The sequence below is a fragment of the Macrobrachium rosenbergii genome, chromosome 1 (genome assembly GCF_040412425.1).
Source record: "Macrobrachium rosenbergii isolate ZJJX-2024 chromosome 1, ASM4041242v1, whole genome shotgun sequence".
NCBI lineage: Eukaryota > Metazoa > Arthropoda > Malacostraca > Decapoda > Palaemonidae > Macrobrachium > Macrobrachium rosenbergii.
This window is the reverse complement of record NC_089741.1, coordinates 21,843,992-21,869,057: the sequence shown is the minus strand read 5'-3', so window position 1 is coordinate 21,869,057 and position 25,066 is coordinate 21,843,992. Positions and strand designations below refer to the sequence as shown.

The window sequence follows — 25,066 nt, the reverse complement described above, 5'->3', positions numbered from 1 at the left end:
TTGCTTATCAAAACCTGCATTATTTCACAAGAGGACCCAATGTAGATATATAATATATATATTTAGAAACACACACCCACACACACACACACACATCATATATATGTGTATATATATATATATATATATATATATATATATATATATATATATATATATATATATATATATATATTTAGAATAACACACACACATGTATACTGTATAATATATATATATATATATATATATATATATATATATATATATATATATATATATATATATATATATATATATATATATATATATATATATATAACCTTTGATATAGTACTGCACGTCTTACATTATAACTGAGAACTACCAGCAAGTCATAACAGTAATTGCATCTGAGCCGTCGAAAACACATTGCAATGAGGGATGGAGAGACGTCGACAATAATTAAAAGGTTTCACTCACTTTTACGTCACTAACCGAAATTAGTTCTGAGACCAATTTGGCGCAAAAATTCTCATATGGCAATGCAAAAATCACTTGTCTTTGTTTACTCTTTTACTAAGTTCCTTGTCGCTCACTTTCCGTACTTGGCTCTGTCTAATCTCAGAACAAAGTCTAAGTTGAAATGAAAAACAGTTTCCAATAATGCATTTGACATAACCCTTTCAATACTTTACTGGCTGTTGCTATTGTGAAAAAAACGACCAAGATGACTTAAGCATAAAAACTCGCTTATTCCGAAAGTTTGAAATGGATTTTCTTCTGATTGGAAATCTATAAAGTCTAATTAAAATGAGTAGAGACAGAACTGGCTGACAAACGCGTGGTTTTATCGGAAATTACTCTCCAATTGATTAGGTTTCCGATGAATGAGGGTAGATTTGGGTCTCTGAATTACTTCTGGTTTTAAAAGACTCATTGCATTTCACTGGACCAATTAGCAACAAAATCACATTTGCTTGAAAAAAAAGGGCAGGTATTTTCATTAAAGGCGAAGGAATGGCCTTAGCGGACAGTCTGACCCATGAAAAATGAATGATATTGGAAATTAAGACAAACTGTCTCACTGACTTCTGACAGACGAAGATAGATTGCGTCACTAAACTTACCAGTCTTCCAAAGCGGGTTGCGTTTAATTCGAAGAACTTTTGGGGATACTTTGGCTTGTTATTCAAGCGCCACTTACTCCGAGGCGCTAGTACTAAACGCCGACTGGTAAATGTCAAGTAGACGACTGCACGAAGATATCGTTTATTAATATAATCTGTCGACGACACAATACAGAAATGGGTGTATATAATACTTGGATCCCCGAGGGGCTAGTACTAACACGGCGTCCGAAGGAGCTTCCGCCATGTTTAGTAGGCTACTGTTATAGCACCTCGGAGTAAGGTGAGTGACGCGTAGATAACAAGCCAAAGGAGCACATAATTTTTAAACCAATGAAGCTCTTGACAAACAAATATCAAAGATAATCAAAACAAAATCACCTTCGGTAAAAACAATAGTATTAAATCACTTCACTTGTGACCACACTTAAAAAAAAAAAGATCTTGCTTCTAGATGCCACTTTCAGCAATAGACGTGAACACACAAACATTCAAACCAGCAGTGTTCGGAATCTTAACATCAACAGAGTCCAGTATTTTATAAAACAAATATTCTAATCTTCTTAATTTTCACAATATAACAATATACTCCCATTGAGATTTAAAATTATCACTTCCACATATCCTACACCTTTTCGAAAAGTTGTTTTTTTGGTAAAAGAAAATAAAAGAAAGTGAAAAAAACGAAGCCAGGTTTTTTGAAGTTTTTGGATATACGCTTTCGTGAGTTGGCTCGGCTACATATGGGTACGGTTGGAGCGCAGCTCAGTCAGCATACTCTAAAATCAAAGTAGGGCCTTAATTGGCTGCATCCAAGTAACAAATGACTTTAAAATAGCTTTTAGGTAAATAAAGCGTTTAAATTAATGTTTGAATAATAATATATAATAAAAATATTCGGGAAGGAGAACCTGTCGTATACCTGTTTCATTAAAAGCCATAGCTACATCCACGTTGTATAATTTATATGATAGTTTCTCTATTTTTCTAGTGGTTCATTTCTCTATAGAAGAAAGATCAGGTGATAATTGTCAAGTATTCATTTAATTAAAGGGAAGATAAAGACACATTCGGGAATATTGTTGTTTAAGTAACATAAATATACAACTACTTATAAAAACACAAGCAAAGTAAAGTATAACCATTACCTTTCCCTGTAGTTTAACAGAGCCTGGTCTCAACGGAAGTCAGAGATGTACTCGATTATAAAGCTAGTGCCAGCACGGGCTCTTGCCCAAAATGCAAGTGTAGTTTGGTGTAAAGGAATAAGAGTCCTGGTGTAGCCCTCTGGATTTGGCCCAACCAACCCGAGATGACCACGTGGTTGATCTTAGGCATTCGTATTATGGAATGAGAGCGGTAAAGGAGCGACAAGCCTCGATAAAAAGCAGGTTACAGATTAATGGAAAAAAAAGTCACCACATTTGAAATAAACACTATCAGTTAAGAAGGGAAGATGTCTGCACTTGGAATGAGTCAATATCAATTTATTGTAACTGGTTAGATTATTATTATTATTATTATTATTATTATTATTATTATTATTATTATTATTATTATTATTATTATATAGCGGCATTCAAATAGTCATCAATTTACAAATTCAGCATTCACAGGCCAGAAGGTTATCAAGTGGATAACGAGAACACAGGGAGGATAAAATTATCAAAGAAAACCGACGAATAAAGAGAATTGAAAAAAAAAGAGAGATGAATATACACAAACACTTACAGCAATGTCGCAGTGTAAACAAAAACAAAAAAAAAACAACTAAAACACTTACAGCAATGTCGCAGTGTAAACAAAAACAAAAAAAAAAACAACTAAAACACTTACAGCAATGTCGCAGTGTAAACAAAAAAAAAAAAACAACAAACAAACTAAGGCAATTTGAGACTTAACAGCGTCTGAGAAACACAAACATTGTGAAGTAGAACAAACATTGTTATCGTTTCGCCATCATCATTATCACAATCATTCTCGACGACGACGATGATGATAATAATAGCAACCCTCCCGTTTCATCACTTGATAACCCTCCTTCATCAGCAATTATCATTGGTTAAGGGCTGGCGTTTGGCGCTGTAATGACAGATTGCCGGGAGGCGAATTAAGAGACATAATAGACGCGAGAGGGGGGCGCCAGCTCCCCAAAAAGAGGGACAAGTGACCCCTCGAGGGAGAGACAGGGAGGTGGATTGGGAGGGGGAAGTGGGAGTGAGGGGACGGGAGGGAATAGCCATTTGGTCACCTGCGAGGGGAAGAGAATGGAATGGAGAGAGAGAGAGAGAGAGAGAGAGAGAGAGAGAGAGAGAGCAAAGGGAGTGGGGTGGGGGTGGGAGAGGGACAGTAGGGGTAGGGGGGAGGAGAAGGGGAGAGGTTCGTAACGGCAGCAGCTGGGGAATCAGTTGATAATCACCGCGCATAATCACAGGGACACAATCACTGACCCTAATGGGGATGTAGACTACACACACAGGTATGATGTCGGGGGCGGGAGGGGGCCGGTGGCGGTGAGCGAGGGGAGGAGGATGAGGGCGTGTGATAGGGGAGGGGGCGGGGGCGGGTGGTAGCAGCTTTGGAGGTCCAGTGCGGACGCAGCTGTCTCCAACGAATCATTGCACCGTCCTGGCTCTTCAACGTACGTCTACGGACATCCGCTTGACCCCTTCGAGAGGCGCATGGCTGCCTGAGGAGGGTGGGGGGGGGGGGTGAGGAAAACTTTAGAGGTAGGGGGGGAGATGAGGAAGAATGGGCAAACGGAAGAGAATGATGAGGAAGTGATGAAAATCCTATGATGAGACGGACGATAAAAGAGAGAGAGAGAGAGAGAGAGAGAGAGAGAGAGAGAGAGAGAGAGAGAGAGAGTGTTGTCATTAGACAGTTCCACTTTCCAGGAAAGTCTATTATTTCCTTTAAAGAATGTCGTTATATCAATTAGCATAAAAGATGATCTAACTGTCCAACTGACCAGATACTTTATCAAGTATCTTAATATTTCACGGAAATAATAATAATAATAATAATAATAATAATAATAATAATAATAATAATAATAATAATAATAATAATAATAATGAATTTGATTTCAGCTAATCAACGCAGAATAACTCATATCTTAACCGGACGAGGATCAATGACATTTCGGAAAGGAGAAACATATATATTCCAAAATAAATCTCTACAGAGATATTTCGGGAATCTGTTCAGTTCCCCTTTTCAGTCAGACTGAAAAAACTCTCTGTTGAAATTTATTTTTAAATATATATGTAGCCATACATAACCGTGGATTTATCTCTCCATTTCAAAACTCGTGCTACTTTGAGTGTTTTTTAATACTTCGGAACGCTGTTACAATCTACAAGAACACAATACGTAAATTGCTTTTGCCACCGAAAAAAACAACAGGAAGATATTGTCAGAAAGAAAAATGATAAAGATGTCATAAAAAAAAAATAAATAACCGAAAACATTCATAAAGGAATAAGAGATAAATGCCGGTAAGTTTGGGATTTTTCTTTTTTGTAACAATTCCTCAATGTCAGTTCATTCCGTAGAGAGGAAATTACTTACAGAAATCTAAAAAAAATAAAGAAATAAGTTTTAAGGTAAGTTAACGAATAACAGGATATTTATTATGATGAATTGCCCAGCTAGAATTTATCCTTTTTGAAAAAAAAAAAAGTACTTGAAAATTTTTGAGAGAACTGATTTTGAGATTGAATTATACGAACATCACTTCTGAAATACGGTTCAGCTTTCAGTTAAGCGATTTTGGCAAAACTGAGGTAGTCTGTGCCTCTATACAAGCCTTGCAAGTAAGAGAGAGAGAGAGAGAGAGAGAGAGAGAGAGAGAGAGAGAGAGAGAGAGAGAGAGAGAGAGAGAGAGAGAGCTAGAAGCTGATCTTTGATCTTAAATCCTGAACGTTTTATAAGCCCAGAATATCATGTTATCTTGACGGGTACACAGAACTAACGAGTAGCGTTCCCATTATAATTCATTACCTTTGTTTTTCTGTTGAAAAGTTAGATTTCTTGAACAGTTTGAAGGGAAAACACGTCATTTCAGTAATCACATCTTAAACAGGTTAGGTATCACATCACTCAGTAACAACGAAAGCAATAATGATTGCACTTTTTTTGGGGGGGTAGTTCAGTGCCGCATGCAAATACAAAATGCAGATGGGGACACAATGAATTACAAAACCAAGTAATTAATTGACTGACCGGCTGCTTAACAGCAAATTTGCATTGCAAAGCCAAAGGCCACGAGAAGGTAATTCCTCTATTTTTATCACCAAGAAGTTGGTCGGTGGCAAATTTTCTTGTTCATGCATGCATATAAATTATATCTCCGCATGTAAATGCAACATATATATCTCCGCATGCAAATGCAGCGTATATATCTCCGCATGCAAATGCAGCATATATATCTCCGCATGCAAATGCAGCATATATATCTCCGCATGCAAATGCAGCATATATATCTCCGCATGCAAATGCAGCATATATCTCCGCATGCAAATGCACACATTAAAGCACGCTTCGTGACCAGAAACACATGCTCTGTTGCAAATGAGAGAGAGAGAGAGAGAGAGAGAGAGAGAGAGAGAGACATCGACGTACTACAAAATAAAGGGAGTGTCTTTCCTCCGCACCGCATGTAAATGAAGCAACGTTCCCTAATGCTTTTGTGTTCGTAACGAACGAGCTATAAAGCTAACGCAGAGAGCAAAATGAGAATGGCGACGGTGCCGATTGAGTCACTGTGCGCTAATGTTTATCAATCGCGAATAAATCAGAAGTAACTATCTCATTACTGGTCATAAAGTCAAACCACATTTACTGCCAGGCGGGCTCTAGCGAACACGTGCCGGGACTTCCACGCTGATTGCTCTCTCTCTCAGAGAGAGAGAGAGAGAGAGAGAGAGAGAGAGAGAGAGAGAGAGAGAGGCTTAAATATGTTTTACTTATTTAATTTTACTTATTGATCTAAAATCGGTTTTATTAATGTAACCTCAAGGAGAGAGAGAGAGAGAGAGAGAGAGAGAGAGAGAGAGAGAGAGAGAGAGAGAGAGGCTTAGATATGTTTTACTTATTTAATTTTACTTATTGATCTAAAATCGGTTTTATTAATGTAACCTCAAGGAGAGAGAGAGAGAGAGAGAGAGAGAGAGAGAGAGAGAGAGAGAGAGAGAGAGAGAGAGGCTTAGATATGTTTTACTTATTTAATTTTATTTACTGATATAAAATCGGTTTTATTAATGTAATTTCAAGGAGAGAGAGAGAGAGAGAGAGAGAGAGAGCGTGAGAGAGAGAGAGAGAGAGAGAGAACAGGAAATAGTGGGACTGGAAGATCAAAGAAGAGGCAGCGGGCGGTGGGATATGACAGAACGAAAAAAGAAAAGACGAAATTGTGGGAAAGAGAACTGAGTAAGAGAATAAAATCTAAGAGACTGAGGAGGAGGGGAATGGGCAAATGAAGATGAGAGGAAAGGGGGAGAAGGAGAGCAATAGGAAACGGCAGAACGAAAGTGGGAGATGGATAATTGAGTAAAATAACACCGAGAGATGGAGGAAGAATGGTGACTGGACAGAGGACAGGATAGAGGAGGGATCGAGGGGGTGTATGGGAAGGGGGGGTGGTGTGTGTGCCGGGAAGGGGGGCGATGACAAAGAACCAATGCCATAGTGTCGGAAATAACAAAAGTGGTCGCCTTTATTCTTTTTCACCTCAACCTTCCCCTCCCCCTCCCCCTCCCCCTCGCCAAGGCTTATACCCTCGTGACCGCAGCAACCTCCCCCGCACGCGCTCGCGGTAACCGAAGGGCTTTTGTCCTTGTCACGCTCTGGTTGGAGAGAGAGGCAGAGAGGGCCTTTTGCAGCCATAGTCCACCTCCAGGTACCTCACTCAACCTGTCCCCTCGCGGGACAACGAGCACCCTACCCCCCTCCTACTTCCCTGTCCTTCCAACAGCTACCCCTCTGAGTCTCCCCCCATTCCTCCCACTTCATAATTAAGCCCCACACACTGTAGACAGAAGCCAACCCTGTTCTTTGGCAGATTCGACAATCTGAAGCTGAGGACTTTGTCCTTATATCAAGTTATTTTGCTAAAATAATATACCTCACTATAGCGTATTGCCATGAATAGGAATGCATACAGTTAAAGCAGAGAAAGTTCAACATTCATTAACATGACTGTACACCAATAACAATAACGATTTTTATGTATAGCACCATCCAAGATACATAAACAATGCCTGCCATGTATTTGACGTTAGATGCAGAATCAGTAATGACGTCAGAGAGTGAAGGTGAAATAAAAAAATCTCAAAATTTCAAAAATCTTTTGGAAGCTGTAAGAATTTCACTATTTTGCTCATTTTTCCCTAACTTAAAGCTTATTCTTATATTTCATCTCACATGGTACACTTACCATTTTATTTACTGTTACTGTCTGAATTTCATCTTTTTATTAAATATTTCGTTCCGTTTTATTGGCACAGTGTCGACTATATATTTTTTGCAATTTTTTGAGTTATCTGCATCGACGGTGATTTCATCATTGACTTCTTGTTTCAGCAAAGTAACAAGTCTGTCTCTCTCACCATCCAGGATGTATGGTGAGAGACAGACCTATTACTTTACTAAAACAGGTCAGTGACAAAATCACCGTCGATGCAGATAACTAAAAAAAAAAAAGGAAAAAATGCAATTTTCGACACTTTGCCAAGAAATGGACGATCTGGTCCCAAATTGATCCTTTGAATAATTTCTACGATCTGAATTATACCTTTTCATTCAGTTTTTTAACATTTTCAAAATATTACATAAAACTATGAAAAATGCAAACGATTTTTTCAGATATTTGATTTGCAGATGTTCAAAAGTAATCTCAGTTTTGTAACGTGTTGTTGACAAACAAATTTTTTTTAACATATCTTCTCAATTATATACCTCATTATAATTACTTTTCAGCAACGTTAGATAACAATACGGCTACCATTAATGATATGCTGATATCTATACCGCGTCTGTTATTATTATTATTATTATTATTATTATTATTATTATTATTATTATTATTATTATTATTATTATTGGTGAAGAAATCTACAGTGGTGTGAGTGAAATATGTATTAGAAATATATATTTACACTTACACTACTGTGGATTTCTTCAACATTTTAATGACTCGTGCTATTATGGGATATTTATGGATTATTATTATTATTATTATTATTATTATTATTATTATTATTATTATTAATATCCTCGTCTTGCAAGTGTACTTTGTACTGTTTGTGTTTTATACGTGTTTTGTATTTGTATATTTCCATGGGCTGAAGTGACTTATAAGTTTATTTTCATAAAGTTTCGATCATTTCCGGTCTCCTGTCGGATCAATAATTTCGTTTTGTGGGAAATATGCGTCCTAAACTATATACCATTTTTCTCTCTTTTTTATTTCTACAAAAACCTAATAATTAAAAGCGCTTCTATTTAGGTGGATACGTTACCCGGATGGGTGACCAACAAGGAACGTCGGAGGCCGCTGGCTAGCAACTTCATCTCAAAAGTTCGTGCTTGGAAACTTGCAGCTGACTTTGGGAGTTTGGTATGATCGGAGATGGGTCACAATGAGGCCAAAGCAATCAGAGTACATAATTGACATTAGTATGATGAAGTCAAACCACTTAATTAACAGGAGGATTTCTTTTCAAATGAGCAAAATAGAGAAAAACAGTCAAAGAAGTTGGACAGCTGAATAAAAATCAATAAGAAAGGGAATGAAAATTAAAAGGTAGAATGCACAAGGCTCACAGTAGGTGGTATTCCACACACACACACACACACACACACACCTTTTCCTTCCCCCCTCCCCAAGCCCCTACACCCTACCGACTGAAGGTTTGAAAAATATATACAATACACTCTATATATATATATATATATATATATATATATATATATATATGTATATATATATGTATATATATATATATATTTATATATACATATATGTATATATACGTATATATATATTATATATATACTGTATATATATATATATATATATATATATATATATATATATATATATATATATATATATATATATATATACACAGTATATATATATATATATATATATATATATATATATATATATATATATATATATATATACAGTATATTGATATATTTTTCAAACCTTCAATATGCATCCGGTAACTTTTTCTTTGATTACCCTTTCTCATCGTCAACGGAAAGGGGAAGAAGAGGAAGAACAACAGACGTAAGAAGAAGAAAGGAGGAAGAAATAAGAGGATTAATAACGGTAGTGATAGAATTAAAGAAAGAAGGAAATAAGCAGGGGATATAATATTAACAAAAACTAAGAAAAGTAATAGAAATAAATAGGGAAAGAAAATGAAGGAATAAATACAAATGAAGATCGAGATGTATAAAATGTGTGTAAAGTACTTTGGAAATAATGTTACTTAGCATTCAAAGTCGCGCATGCGCAGCTTCGGGTGGAGGAGAAGGTGTGTGTGTGCGTATGTGTGGAATACCACCTACTGTGAGCCTTGCGCGTTCTGCCTTTTAGTTTTCATTCTTTTTTAATTGATTTTTATTTAGCTGTCCAACTTCTTTGACTGTTTTTCTCTATTTTGCTCATTTGAAAAGAAATCCTCCTGTTAATTAAGAGATTTGGCTTCATCATACTAAAATCAATTATGTACTCTGATTGCTTTTGACACCAAGCCCATCGCCATGATGGTTTCCCGCGTCTCATTGTGACCCATCTCCGATCATACCAAACTCCCAAAGTCAGCTGCAAGTCTCTAAGCATGAACTTTTGAGATGAAGTTGCTAGCCAGCGGCCTCCGACGTTCCTTGGTGGTCACCCATCCGGGTAACGTATCCACCTAAATAGAAGCGCTTTGAATTAATAGATTTTCCGTGGAAATAGAAGAAGCAAGAAAAACGGTGACAAAGGCAACGGAAAGAGAACATGGCGGGTATTCTGTAGTTGCAGAAATATTTAGTTCATGTATCGACGGACGAAATTGTCCAGGGACAAAAAGAGGCTTATTTGTGAGGCGAATAGCTAGTGTCAGTAAGCAAGGTCTTCAGCAATTCTGGACTAATAAGAAATGCATCTGTAAGGTTCATCAACACAGGTACACGCTCGTTATCTGTAATAGTGTTCTTTTTTTTTATGACTGTGGCATTCTGTCATTCTTTTTTTAGTTTTCTGTAAAAGAAAACTGTTCTGCCGGCTTTGTCTGTCCGTCCGCACTTTTTTCTGTCCGAACTTTTTCTGTCCGTCCTCAGATCTTAAAAACTACTGAGCCTAGGTGGCTACAAATTGGTATGTTGGTCATCCACCTCCAATCATCAAACAAGCCAAATTGCAGCCCTCTAGCCTCAGTAATTTTTATTTTATTTAAGGTCAAAGTTAGCCATGATCGTGCGTCTGGCAACGCTATAGGACAGGCCACCACCGGGCCGTGGTTAAAGTTTAATGGGCCGCGGCTCATACAGCATTTTACCGAGACCACCGAAAGATTTTCGGTGGCCTTGATTATACGCCGTATAGAAAACTTGATTGCGCCGAAGAAACTTCTGCTAATTTTTTTTACTTTTATTTATTTGAGATGGCTGCTATCAATAGTTGTGTGACTACTTCGTTATTGTCTTTCCTGTGAATAATATTCAGTAACGTTACTGAAATCCTTTGCTATTAGTGATTACATGTAGGCAACTATACCATTTCTGTTAATATCAATTACAATTATTATTGTTATGAGCGTAGCTATTTCAGTAGTCTCTCAATCTTGCACTTATATTTCCTCCTCTATATCCCATATCTGTTATTATTAATTATAGTTGTTACTGTTATAAGCGTAACTATTTTAGTATCCTGTTAATCTCGCTCATGTATTTCGTCCTCTCTATCCCATATCTGTTATTATTTATTATAGTTATTATTGTTGTGAGCTTAGCTGTTTTAGTATTCTCCCAATCTTGTTTATGTATTTCGTCCTCTCTATTACCCCTGTATTATGTATCCCTACATGGCCACGAGCTATAATAAAGAAGAATCCAAAATGAAGTCACCAACCCTCCCCGTATACCAAGTCAAGAAGGCGTGTTTATGGCTTCATCAGCTGAGCCGAGGTCCCACGTATACCACAGATTTACAACCTCCAGATTACACGATACAGAGCTGATGGATGTCTCCTTTATGCTCCGCAATTGGTAATCTGACACAGGGAAGACAGAAGGACTCAGCGTGTCCCCTTAACGAGGAGGAATCACCGCCTTGCAATTTTAATTCCCGATAATCCATTCCGTTCCGATAACCGGCCCCGTAGCGTTGGACTTTCAACGTGCGTTTTAGGTTACCGAAGACTTGCGTTTTTGTCCTCGTCTGTTACGGTTTTAGGTTTTTTTTTATTGTCTAAATTTTTGTGCACATGGTTTTTGTTCCTTTTTTTTAAAGAAGGCCGACGGGTTGGGCAACCAAGCGCCGTTGTTCTAACCCAAGCCAAAAGTAAGAAAAAAAAAAAAAACAAGAATGAGCCGAAGTTTCTTCGGCGCAATCGAGTTTTCTGTACAGCGTGTAATCAAGGCCACCGTCCGCACTTTTTCTGTCCGCCCTCAGATCTTAAAAACTACTGAGGCTAGAGGGGTGCAAATTGCCATGTTGATCATCCACCCTCCAATCATCAAACATACCAAATTGCAGCCCTCTAGCCTCAGTAGTTTTCATTTTATTAAGGTTAAAGTTAGCCATAATTATGCTTCTGGCAACGATGTAGAATAGGCCACCACCGAACCGTGGTTAAAGTTTCCTACAGCACTACACCGAGACCACTGAAAGATAGATCTATTTTCGGTGGCCTTGATTATACGCTGTAGCGGCTGTACAGAAAACTCGATTGCTCCGAAGAAACCTCGGCGTATTTTTTACTTTTTTTTTGTATACTTCGAGAAATTATGTGTACCATTTTCGAGCTGTTAACTTTTGGCAGAAAGACAGGTATCTGTAGAATTTTAGGGGAAACGTTAAGAAACGAAGAGAGCGTCACTTTCACGTAAAAAGAGTGTGACTTCAACCGAAAGCTAAAAGAATTTACTGTAATTCTAAAAACTGGCGTCAAAACATTCGTGGTCACCGACGTCATACTCACTAGCAATCAACGGATGCTGAATTTCACTGTGAAAAATCCTGATTATGGAAATTATATGACTACGAAACACAGATACAATGGCTGTAAAAATACGATTACAAGATGGTTCCATTATTATTATTATTATTATTATTATTTCCAGGCTTAAGAACAGAGTATTCCGTTGAGTGCTGTATGACCCATAAGAATATTCCGGATAATTTCCACTGTATCAAAAACGACAAAAATACAAACACGGAGAGCAAGGCCTATAAATGTACAGTATATACGCTCACACATGCACACACGCACAAATGCGTGCGCTTGCGCGTGTCTTTGAGTGAGCGCAAGAGCCACTTGAGAGTTGCAAAAGCGGCAACGAAAGGCACCCAGAAGCTGAATGCATTCCTTCACAGGGAGTGATTGACATTTATCAGAAGCAAAAACGACATCACGAATCTCTTTCTTATCTGCCACATTGTCTTTCTATTTTTTATTTATCTTTTTTGCCTCAAAACGATTGAACCGGAAGAATGAATTTTTCCGTTTTTCCAGTGTTGAGATATGGCAGTCTCTCTCTCTCTCTCTCTCTCTCTCTCTCTCTCTCTCTCTCTCTCTGTCTGTTTGTCTCTCTCTCTCTCTCTCTAAACTCTCTCCCTCTCTCTCTCTCTCTCTCTCTCTCTCTCAAAACTCTCTCCCTCCCCCTCTCTCTCTCTCGCTCTCTGTCTGTCTGTCTGTCTGTCTGTCTGTCTCTCTCTCTCTTTCTCTCTCTCTCTTTCTCTCTCTCACAAAACTCTCTCTCTCTCTCTCTCTCTCTCTTTCCCTCTTAAAACTCTCTCTCTCTCTCTCTCTCAATACTCTCTCCCTCTCCCTCTCTCTCTCTCTCTCTCTCTCTCTCTCTCTCTCTCTCTCTCTCTCTCTCTCAAAGCTCTCTCTCTCTCTCTCTCTCTCTCTCTCTCTCTCAAAGCTCTCTTTCTCTCTCTCTCTCTCTCTCTCTCTCAAAGCTCTCTCTCTCTCTCTCTCTCTCTCTCTCTCTCTCTCTCTCTCTCTCTCCCGAAACTCTCTCTCTGACTCTCTCTCTCTCTCTCTCTCTCTCTCTCTCTCTCTCTCTCGAAGCTCTCTCTTTCTCTCTCTCAAAACTCTCTCTCTCTCTCTCTCTCTCTCTCTCTCTCTCTCTCTCTCAAAACCGTGTCCGAAATAGGACTGACCACCAGCCCACATGCGAAATCTTCTTCCTGGCCAGACCAACCACCCTATTACCATCGTACTCTACCTATCGCGTTTATTTCGACCTCCCATTCATGATGGGACGCTCATTCATGGTGTATAATCCCATTCACACTTCCTCTATCAGTACTCGTACCTCCCCTCAAAAAAAAAAAAAAAGTGTTGCCAGATGGGGTCTTCAGGGCGTGGTCCCCATTCCGGAATTGACCGTACGTCCGAACATTTCCTGGTGAGCAGGGCCAGTTGATTTAAAGATTAAATTCGGCTTCATTGGCCCGATGCGTTGCCTGTTTGTCTCGGGCTGTTTATCATTAATAAAATAAATCTATTTAAAAACATTCTGGAACAACGTGCGCAAGCTGCCGAGCTTTCAAACAAGGCATCGGATCCTTGGTAAGGCGAGCAGAGAGTTTCAAAATTCAATTGATAAATTCTTTGTTTTTACTGTATTCCTTTTTTGGAAACCAAACTGGATTTAATCTGAGCAAGAAGCATTTAATGAATAAATTCGGCTTTATTGGCCCGATGTGCTGCACGTCTGTCTCGGGTACTTTGATAATTATGCGATAAATTTATTTAAAAACGATCGGGAACAACGTACACAAGATGTCCAGCTTTCGAGCACGGCATCAGATCCACGGAAATTTGGCAGTCGATCTCAAAATTAAACTAAGTGGTATAAATCCACCCATTGTTTCTTACTGTATTCGTTTTATGAAAACCAGACTGGATTTAATCTGATTCAATCAGGACAAGAAGTTGTCAACTGAACTCCAAAACAGCATCAGGATCTGCGGGATAGCCACGAGCAATTAGATGTCGCATGGCCAGTGCAGTGCAGTGGCGGGAAAGTCGCGTTTCCCGCCATCCCAGGGCGGTCGCGGAGGCGTGAAGGGAAACAATGAATTATTAATTACTCGGCGCGTTAGTGGCGAGGGAGAGGGTGGCAGAGCGCATTTATCTCTCCTGTTCGAGACCAACGCCCATATCTGCTATAGTCTCACCTGAGAAGGAAAGATAATGGAGGATTCAAAGATTTTTTCGAAATTTTGAAGATTTGGAAAGTGGTGTTTCGTGCCAATTCTTTCTCCTTTGATGTGGAATGCATAGCTGCATTTATTGGGTTGGAGGTGGATTATATTTTCAAAGAAGGAGCTATTGTTGCGGCTTCGGTGTTATTAAGATTATGAATAAACACAAATTTATAACCTTCTTAGTTTAGAGATTATTCGAGAGCATAGAAAAACTTACGCACAGAACCTTTGTAGATGAAAGAATTGCTATCATCTCTTGGAAGACTATATTCACTGGCCTCCTCGGAAACTCTTCGCTTTCAACTGAATTCAACGGTGCCATACGGCAGATTCCCTAATCTTTTACAGATATCCTTTTAAATCTTGCTTTTGAGATGCTCGTTTGTCGACCGTACTAGATGCGACAGGTTTTGACTAGCTATAGATACTGTGTACGGATAGTGTGTATTAGTGAAATCTTTCCTTACCGTCTGCTCTAAAGTCTCTGGGTCCAGATGTTACAGCCCTTCACGTTGTTAACTTCACGTGGTGCACTGTAGGCATTACCACAGGGTGTTTGCAGGGTCCCTTCGGCCACTAGCTACATGCTCTTTTTAGCCTTTTACTTGACCTCCATTCACGTTTCCTTTCTTCAATCTTGCCGTCCAAAAACCTCTGACTGTTGCATCTTAGAGCAATTGTTAGTTTTTTTCTAGTTCCAGTATTAAATCCTTGTACATCATCTCCTTTGACGTTGCTGCTAAACCACTCCACCTCCAAATTTTCAGTCTTTATCGCTGAATAGCCAACAGTCCCTGTGCTTAGCTCGACAACCTGGATTTCATAAATCAAACATAAAATCTGGACCCTATCCGCCCTCTCCCGTGATTTCCGCGTCATTTGAAGTTTCCTTTTAAAAGAGAATCGTATTGGAACCTGTTAACATTAATGAATGCCTCTTTTATCTATCTTTATATGCGGGGACACGCCTGTGCACTTACGCCCATCTATATAGGTTTTGATAAAGCAACTATACATTACGTATACGATATGCGTAGAGTATTCTACGCTGAGAGAAAGAGAGTGGGAGAAAGAGATCACTTTGTTGTATCCCACTGGTTCATTCAGTGTTTTGTGCGTGGACAGATTTATTATACGGAGCAGCATTAACCTCATCATTAGTCATCATATGGCGCCCATTACCATACAGATTTCGGTGGTTAGTCTCGCAGCTTAAGCAGCGAATGGGCGTCATGAATCACCTTTTTTTTTGAGGTCACAGATTATTCTAAAAGCGAGAGTGGCAGGTGACTCCGATAGCGCGGGACAAAGATGACCCAGTGCGACCTGCGGGGATGTACTCATGTCACGCGCGCATGCGTTCTCGTGCGTGCCGTGTGTTTACGCTCGTCATTTGTCTGTGGATTTGAATGGCACTGGTTTGTTTGTTTGTTTGTTTATTCATTTATTGATTTATTTACTTCGTCAGTTTTGTTAGTGCAAAAGTTTTATTTATCTATTTATTTATTTATTTAATATATTTACTTTGTCAGTTTTGTTAGTGCAGAAGTATCATTTATCTATTTATTTTTACTTACTTTGTCAGTTTTGTTAGTGCAAAAGTATTACTTATATATTTACTTATCAGTTTTGTTAGTGCAAAAGTTTTACTTACATATTTACTTATTCAGTTTCGCTAGTGCAAAAGTATTATTTATTTATCTATTTATTTATATATTTACTTTATCAGTTTTGTTAGTGCAAATGTATCATTTATCTACTTATTTATTTATTTACTTTGTCAGTCTTGTTAGTGCAAAAAATATTTTTTATCTATTTATTTATTTATTTGCTTTGTCAGTTTTGTTAGCGCAGAAGATATCTTTTGCAACTATAAATGTCAATCATTCCACATTTAATCTTTCCAATAAAGTGATCAACAGACCGTCGAGTCCCATAAATAAAGCAAACAAGAAATGTATTATGAAGGTTAGGTACAAGAAGTTAGAAAACTCTCACATGATACCACAAGGAAAGGATAGAAAGTAAAAGGCAGAAAGTTCTGCACTTGAGGGATAAAGAAACACTGCCGAAATCCTCTATAGCTGCCAACAGTTTGCCTCGCAAGGCATACTGCGAGTGGTAATCCCCTGGAGATGTAAATCTAAAATTAACTTTTATAGCTCGGGATTGGGGTACTCGTAAGAACTGCGTTTGGTACTTGGGAACGCTCTCGCTCTCTCTGTCTGTCTGTCTGTCTCTCTCTCTCTCTCTATATATATATATTATATATACATATATATAATTATACATATACATTCATATATATATACATATGTTTATTTATATATATACAGTATCCATACGTATATATATGTAAATATAATATATATATACATATATATACATACACACACATATATATATACACACACATACATACATACATATGCATCTGTTTGGTCCTCATGGCTCAATAACAGTGCTGTCGACAGGTTAGGTATGAATGGTGTGGGTACGTTTCTAAATTAAGCAGAATGTTGTGGGTCGCAGCAGAGAGAGAGAGAGAGAGAGAGAGAGAGAGAGAGAGAGAGAGGATCAGTAAGCCATCAAAATGCAAACCATCATGATCAGCGAAAAATTCGTGAGGGCCTCGACTAGGTAATGCTCACCACACCAGGCGGAAACCCTTTTGCAGATAACACTTCCCCCCCACCCCCTACACTCTCTCTCTCTCTCTCTTTCCGCTGGCCCTCCCGACACAAAATCATCTCTCAACGATCTGTCGGAAGTGGACATTGCAGACACGTGTTCCGGACATGCAAGTGCAGAGCAATATATTTCGCCAATTAACGAGAGCTAAAACAAAGATCTTTGCCTTCCGTTATTTTTGAATAACTACTACTTCTACTGCTACTTCTATAACTGCTACTACTAATAGTAACGATAGTAATAATAATGATGCTGATCATTCTACAGATTCTCAATGTAGCTTCTCTGTTGTTGTTCATTATCGCGATTTCCGTCATCACAATAATAATAAAACTTTCATCATTGTTGTTGGTTGTTAACGTTGTATCATCAAAACAACAATAACAACAACAACAACAACAAAAAAATAATAATAATAATAATAATAATAATAATAATAATAATAATAATAATAATAATAATAATAATGCGCATTTTTCCCGTGTGTAAATTACACCACTACCACTTTTGATTTGAGGGGATATTCTTCAGAAAAGCCAGCCCTTGGTCAGTTATTTTATGCCATCATTTTTTTCGGTATGGGTAGACTCTTAATGATAATGATAATCTTAACCCTATCCACTGCTCGTGACGTCACGCAGTTGTTCAAGGAGGTGATTAAGGTCTTTCGATTTCTTAGGTGAAAGTTTATTTCTCTCTCTCTCTCTCTCTCTCTCGGTTATTCTCAAGCTAATATTCCTCAATTATCTTTCCTATTCTCATTCTATTCAGTCGTTTTATGTTTCTGTCTCATTCTGATTTCACCTTTCTCTTCTCTGTGTAATTCCTACTGACTTTTCAACTGGATTTTTTTTTAAATTCATCTTTATTCGCGTCCTGCATTTTTCTTTATCTAAATTTATCTAAAACTCTTTTTATTCTTACGTCTTACGTCGTTAATTCTCTTCTTTATTAGAGAAATAAAGTTCTCTTTATTTCCACCTATTCTATCTATCTATCAACCGAATCAGTTTATCAATCTGTCTATCTGTTCGTCTATCTACAGTACATATCTATCTATCTTTTACTTCATTTTTCGTGCTTCGGATTCTTCCTTTCTATCCCCTCTCTATTCTTTAACCGTCCATTCTCAGACCTCACACATCTCTCTCTTTTCTGTCCTACTTATCTCATTTTTCCATCCTAAATATTTGATTCCTTTTGCAACGGCTTTTTTGAAGGCATAATCCGAACCCCATTGATCTGAAAATATTTACCAGATATTCATTCTCTCCCTCTCTTTCTCTCTCTCGCTCTCTCTCTCTCTCTCTCTCTCTCACACACACACACACACACACACACACACACACTCTCTCTCTCTCTCTCTCTCACGTACACACACTCCCTCTCTCTCTTTCTTTCATAAACACACATACTATTTCTCTTACACGCACGCACACACTCTCTTTTGCTCACTCTCTCTCTCTCTCTCAAACACACACACACACACACACCCACGCACTATTTCTCTCCCTCTCACGCACACACACACACACTCTCTCTCTCTCTCTCTCTCTCTCACACACACACACACACACACACACCCACGCACTCTTTTTCTCTCTCTCACGCACTCTTTCTCTCTCTCTCTCACGCACTCTCTCTCTCTCTCTCTTTCTCTCTCTCTCACGCACTCTCTCTCTTTCTCTCTCTCTCTCTCACGCACTCTCTCTCTTTCTCTCTCTCTCTCTCTCACACACACACACACTCTTTCTTTCTTCCTCTCTCTCTCTCTCTCTCTCTCTCACACACACACTCTCTCTCTCTCTCTCACACATACTCTCTCTCTCTCTCTCATACACACAGACACATACGCACTCACACATACACTCTCTCTCTCTTTCAAGCTCCGCTGAACCTGCCGCGAATTGTGCAAACCTCATATATTACTGACATCCGGTTATCCTGCTAAGTAAATGATGCTTTACTGGTCTCTTGATACTTTCAGCGTTGGTTTGACCAGTCAGTGGAAGAAGAGCGTGTGAGCACTGCGTAGCTTGTGTAATGATAATACTGGTCATTTATACCTGCCGTGGAGACTATAAAAGTCAATTTACCATGCTCTGTGTGAAATACGGTGTGCTATAATGTTGGAAACGACAAGCACGGTAAATAGTAGTATAGCGTTAGTGGAATGGTCCCTCCCCCTGTTTTGTAATGGCCACTTGATTCTGCTTATAGTCTCATTCCATTGGCTCTCGGTTGTTATTGTGGCTCATTGCCAATTGAACCTGTCCCTGCCATATGCATCGGTTTGTCGCCATCTTGGCCTAGTCATATGGATCTTAAGCTGTAGGTCCCGTTGCTAGGTAACCAGTTGGTTCTTAGCCGCGTAAAAGAAGTCCAATCCTTCGGGCCAGCCCTAGGAGAGCTGTTAACCAGCTCAGTGGTCTGGTTAAACTGAGATAGACTTAACTTTTTTCACTGTTCTTTGTACACAGCTTCCAGTAAGCGAGCGGTTTCTATCGTCTCTTGGGAGAAATCATAGGCATTTTTCCTTCCGTTATACTCTCCATCACCATCCAGCCTTGCTGTTCTACGGCAAAAAATGAAAAATAAAAAGGATTTTTTTTTCTTGATGCCAGCTACCAAACTATAATCCATTTTTACAGAGAAGATAACCCTTTTATTTGTGCTATGGATTGTTATGATAATCTCTGCTTGTTCCCGGCCTCTTTGCATAGGGAATTCTAAAGCTATTTGGAGAAAGGGTTTAATCTTATGAAAAAGAAAAAAAATCAGAGGAAATGGAATCATTAACACCTTATTCTATAAGCCCTGCTTTATTGTTTGGCAAATTACCAGTATAAAATGTGCAAAATATTGCTCTCATATCTACTAGCTTTATATATATATACAAGTAAAATAGAGGAAATGATATTTATTTTTAGACTGAAGTTCACTTGCTGAAGCTTCCATGGTCACTTTCACGAATTTGATATGATATCGAAAACTTTGTCTAAATCGAACCTTAAGTAGCGGAAATAAAGTAATTTCAGTGCTAGGGATAATTTCTTACTTAAATATGATTACATGTTTAGAAGGGTGCATTTATTTGATTGAAACATATATATTTCAGGACGAATTGTTTAAGGAACCTCTTCGCTGAAATCTTTGGTAATTTTCGATACCCAGCTCTACTGCACCGTACAAAAGAGTTTAAAAAAATTCTCTATTTTTAGAAGATTCGTTGCTTAAACGTTAGCAAGAGAATATATCTTTCATAAAGCATTGTTTAAGAAAAAAAAAATAATATGAGGAATAGAAGTCTTTGGCAATGATTCGTGTTGACTAGATTCGAAGGTCTTTGTTCCGCCTTAATTCCAACAAGGAAATGGACGGATTTTTTGTATTGGTTAAATGGACGGAATTATGTAATGGATGAATGGACGGATTTGTATATTAGATGATTTTGCTCTTTGATCTATAATATTTATACAAAAATTATCGTTTACATTCTTGAATACCTGAAAAGATTAAATCACTTGTCCCGACATCATACAAAGTGACTACTCCACTCTCAGTCGTTTAACGGGCGGCTCAGTCGAGTGTCGTACTTTCGAATCGCTATCGACAGCATCTGACAACTCCTCCTTCACGGAGTTGTTCATTTTATAAGGCATCTGCGCCACTTCGGGAACCATTTCCACCACGGAAACCGAGGTTGTCGATAAATCACCGGCGGGCATCGAGCTCGCGGGAGACGACGGTTTTGATCCATCTAAAATAACGTCCGGCCTAGAGCTCTGGCTCAGGCGACCATCGATATCATTGGACGTCGGCGGCGTCCATCCGGGACTCTCTTCTGCCGCGGCGGTCGCCATCTTGTCACTCGTCACAGAATTGCAGCTGGAGTCTGGGGCCTCCGGAGAATCGGGAAGGCTCTCGAGGATCTCGTCGCCTTCCTCTTCGTGTTTCTTGAGGTGTCTGTCGAGGTTCGTCTGCTGGCCGAAGCATCTGTCGCACAGGGGGCACTTGAAAGGCTTCTCCTTGTTGTGGATGTTTCTCACGTGGCGCTGGAGGTTGGACGAGATGCTGAAGGAGCGCTCGCAGTATTTACATTTGTACGGCTGCTCACCTGAGGACATTAAAAAGAGCTACATTATAGCAAGTTCATTCGGTTTGCATTTTCACACTTTTTAAATGTATGAAGTGCTCTTCCAGACGGTTGGTTAAGAGCTGGAAAGTTTTGTTTAAGTTCTTCTCACTTTTGATACTATTGTTTTGGAATATTTCAGTCATTACAATCAAGTTCGTTGAATTATTTGCTTTGTCACTTATATCTATCATTTTATTAATAATTTCTTACTAAATGTAGTTGCTCATTGTTAGCGACCAGATGTTAAAGTATGAAAAATGTTCAACTATAAATCTGGTCGTTTCCTTTGTAATTATCTGACAATCACCAGACCTGGAGAGATTAATCTTTACAGCAATCTAATTTTTCAGTAAATTAGTGAATTAAAAACCAAAGTTAGTTTACGAATAGAAAAGGACTGGGTCGCAGAATCTCATTTCTTATGATTCAGTGCAAAAGATCCATTCATTTGAAAGGCTTACTACAAAGCTGTTTCTTTTCTTTCGTCAGTTAATGGGCTAACAGCCTCTAATATAAAAAGATGCTTGTGTTTGTAAATTTCCCTCTGAATATCTTCATTTCCATAAAAATGTATCCTAATTTATTTTCTGAACTTAAATGACACCAAGAGGTTGTATTGTTTATACAAATCTTAGAGTTACCAGCAAGTAGGAATGGAATGAAATGGAATATGGAGCTTAGGCCAAAGGCCAAGCACTGGGACCTATGAGGTCATTCGGCGCTGGAAAGGAAATTGAGAGAGTAGGTAGGTTTGAAAGGTGTAACAGGAGGAAACCCTCGCAGTTGCACTTTGAAATAATTGTTAGGGAGGGTGGATAGCAAGATGCAAGAAAGATATGAATGGAGGTGCAGTAAAAGGAACGAAAGGGGTTGCAGCTAGGGGCCGAAGGGAAGCTGTAAAGAACCTTTAGTAATGACTACAGTGTACCCCTTTGAGGTGCACTGACGGCACTAACCCCTTACGGGGACCAGCAAGTATAGATTAAAATACTTTCCAGTAATATTCATCTCTAAGAACTTTTCTAGGCAAACTTCACTGAACTTACTCAAACGATCAGGCTGTAAACGGTACAGTGTGAAAACAGTAAAATTGTGGTAATTTTCTGTCAGAGATGAAATTCAGGTATAAGCTGGTTCTGAATACCTGGGACGTTTGCATCTACTAACCTGTATGGGTCCGAAGATGCCGCGTTAGGTTGGCCGATCTTGGGAACACCTTTCCGCAGAATTTGCAAGAGTAACGGTCCTTGGACGAACGTACTTGGTGCGGCGCCAGAAGGTCACCGTATGGACGAACGAGGTCTGGATACGGTCTAGCTCCTGGTAAGTGGGTTTTGAAGAATTCAAGCCCGACAGGTCTCGCAGGCGCCATTGTAATTGGAGGAAAGAGTGATGTAAACACTGGATATTGAGCTGTAGTTAAACAACCGGAGACAACGTTGCTGGCCATCACAGCTGTCCTGTCTAGGTTGCGATAAAAGTCCAGCAAAGCCGTTGGATGCAAAGGTCGCGGATACACCAAAGGAAGTTTGGTCAGTTCCTCCTGCTTAGGAACAGACTCATTTTGTTGCTGATGGGTTGTTCTCGAGGGGCTGCTAGATGGCGGGGAATCTTTTAACAAATCGCTGATGCGCAAGAATGGGTGACTTGGCCTAGGCTTTTTGGTCTCCTCTTCAGACTTCAGGTCATCGAGTTTATCCTTCTTTGTACTTGAAACAACAACAACCTCCTCTTCTTCTTCTTCTTTCTCCTCCTTCTTTATCAGACTGGTGGTGATCACGGGTTCTGCACTCGCCGGCCTCTTCTTGGTCATCGTGAGATCGAGTGGCTGTTGATCTTTCCTATCTTTGACTTCATCTCCTCCAGCAGGAGGTACAGTGACGTCAAAAGCAATAGGTCGGACTCCTGTGTCGCATGCACTGACGTCAGCCGGGCTGATGACAGCCGTGACTTTTATCGACGTCTGCATCGGGGGCGTAGACGCGAGCTTGGGAGAGGAAGATGGCGTGGTGGCACTAGACCCAGTCACTGGGAATTCGCCTCTGAGGGGTGTTGGAATCACCAGGTGGGAATTTTTCTCTTCTCCTTCCTTAGGTGAATGGGGAGAGTAGACGGGGCTTCTGCCGGTGCTATGAATCGGCAAGAAGATAGGCGAATGCAGGAGGCGATACTGAGGCGCCTGGTCTCCAGTAGGCGGATGGTGGTTGCCAAGCATCTGGTAAGCGAGAACTGAAGGAGGAGGAGGAGGAGGCATCACTGACATAGGAGGCCTGGGATAGACGTTAAATCCACCTGAAGGAGCTGACTGCATCCTACAAGGAGCCGGAACCGTCTGAGTGGTTTATCGTCTCGTTTTCAGTCTAGGGATTTTTGGAAAATCTCGGTCTCGTTATGAGTCATATATTTGTAAGTTACTGATAAATTTCTCGTTGCAAGTTTTCCTCCATCTATTGTATAATGCAGCGTTCCTATTCAGGTGGACTATTCTGTCACGAGTTTTCACTTTTATCCAACGGCGTTAGCTTAGTTTCATCAGAGTTCTGGGGAGAAGAAAAATAGTTGTGAGTTTTCAAACAATTGTATACACAAAACATGCAAAAATTATAAACGTTAATGCTTTTATGTAATCTTCCAGATGGATGAGGAAAAATTATATTTCTTGGCCATGCAGTTTCATTTCATTTATTCACTTAATCAAGGAGAGAGACGGAGAAAGAATATGTCATTATTACGCACTCTCATCGACCATTGTAATATTTGCAGAACAGAAAAATTGAGTAATTTCGATTTAACGTAAACTTAACCTACTCCGAAAATCACACTTCACTGTAACAGCCCTGGATAGAATGTGCTTGTTTCGGTAAAAACCTTAATTGCTTTCAACTAATTACAAAATGTACGCCAGTAAAATTCTCTCAAGAAATTCAAATGACTTTTAGACTGCAAGAAAGGGTTGAGATCTCAAGGAATGCACTGAACGGTTATGCTTGAACATTCAGTCGAGAGTGAAACGAAAAAATTTAGGTCACAGAAGAACTAAAGGGTACAAAAAACCACTGGAATGACATTTCCTTCCAGTAATAGGTAAATAATAAGACTGGCGAAGGATCACTCGAATGTGCACGTTCTTCCAGAAACTGGTTCTAAAGGAACTATTTAAGAGTTAAGTAACTGATGAGACAGACGGTGAACCACTGGAATGGACGCTACCTTCCAGTAATCGGAATAGAGACAAGAAACCACTGGAATGAGCGCCAGACTGGAATGGACGCTACCTTCCAGTAATCGGAATAGAGACAAGAAACCACTGGAATGAGCACCAAACTGGAATGGACGCTACCTTCTAGTGATCGGAATAGAGACAAAAAAAAACCAATGGAATGAGCACCCGACTGGAATGGACGTTACATTCCAGTAATCGGAACAGGCAATAAACCACTGGAATGAGCACCAGACTGGAATGGACGCTACCTTCCAATAATCGGAATAGAGACAAGGAACCACTGGAATGAGCACCAGACTGGAACGGACGCTACCCTCCAGTAATGGGAACAGGCAATAAACCACTGAAATGAGCACCAAACTGGAATAGACGCTACCTTCCAGTAATCGGAACAGAGACAATAAACCACTAGAATGAGCACTAAATTCCTGTATTCAGTTGCTAATGAAAAGCTCGAGGAATCAATGGAATGCGCTATA

The 25,066-nt window shown here is 39.3% G+C and overlaps 1 protein-coding gene across 1 annotated transcript; it reads right to left on the bottom strand.

Moving 5' to 3' along the window:
- Nucleotides 1-20,047: 20,047 nt before the first annotated feature.
- On the bottom strand, nt 20,048-23,881 carry LOC136841559 (transcription factor hamlet-like). The gene is made up of 2 exons (XM_067108546.1): nt 22,532-23,881; nt 20,048-21,343 (listed from the first exon to the last, which is right to left on the bottom strand). Exons 1-2 carry the CDS (start codon nt 23,673-23,675, stop codon nt 20,775-20,777), a joined length of 1,713 nt encoding a protein of 570 aa, XP_066964647.1. The 5' UTR covers nt 23,676-23,881; the 3' UTR covers nt 20,048-20,774.
- Between the last annotated feature and the right edge of the window lie 1,185 nt (nt 23,882-25,066).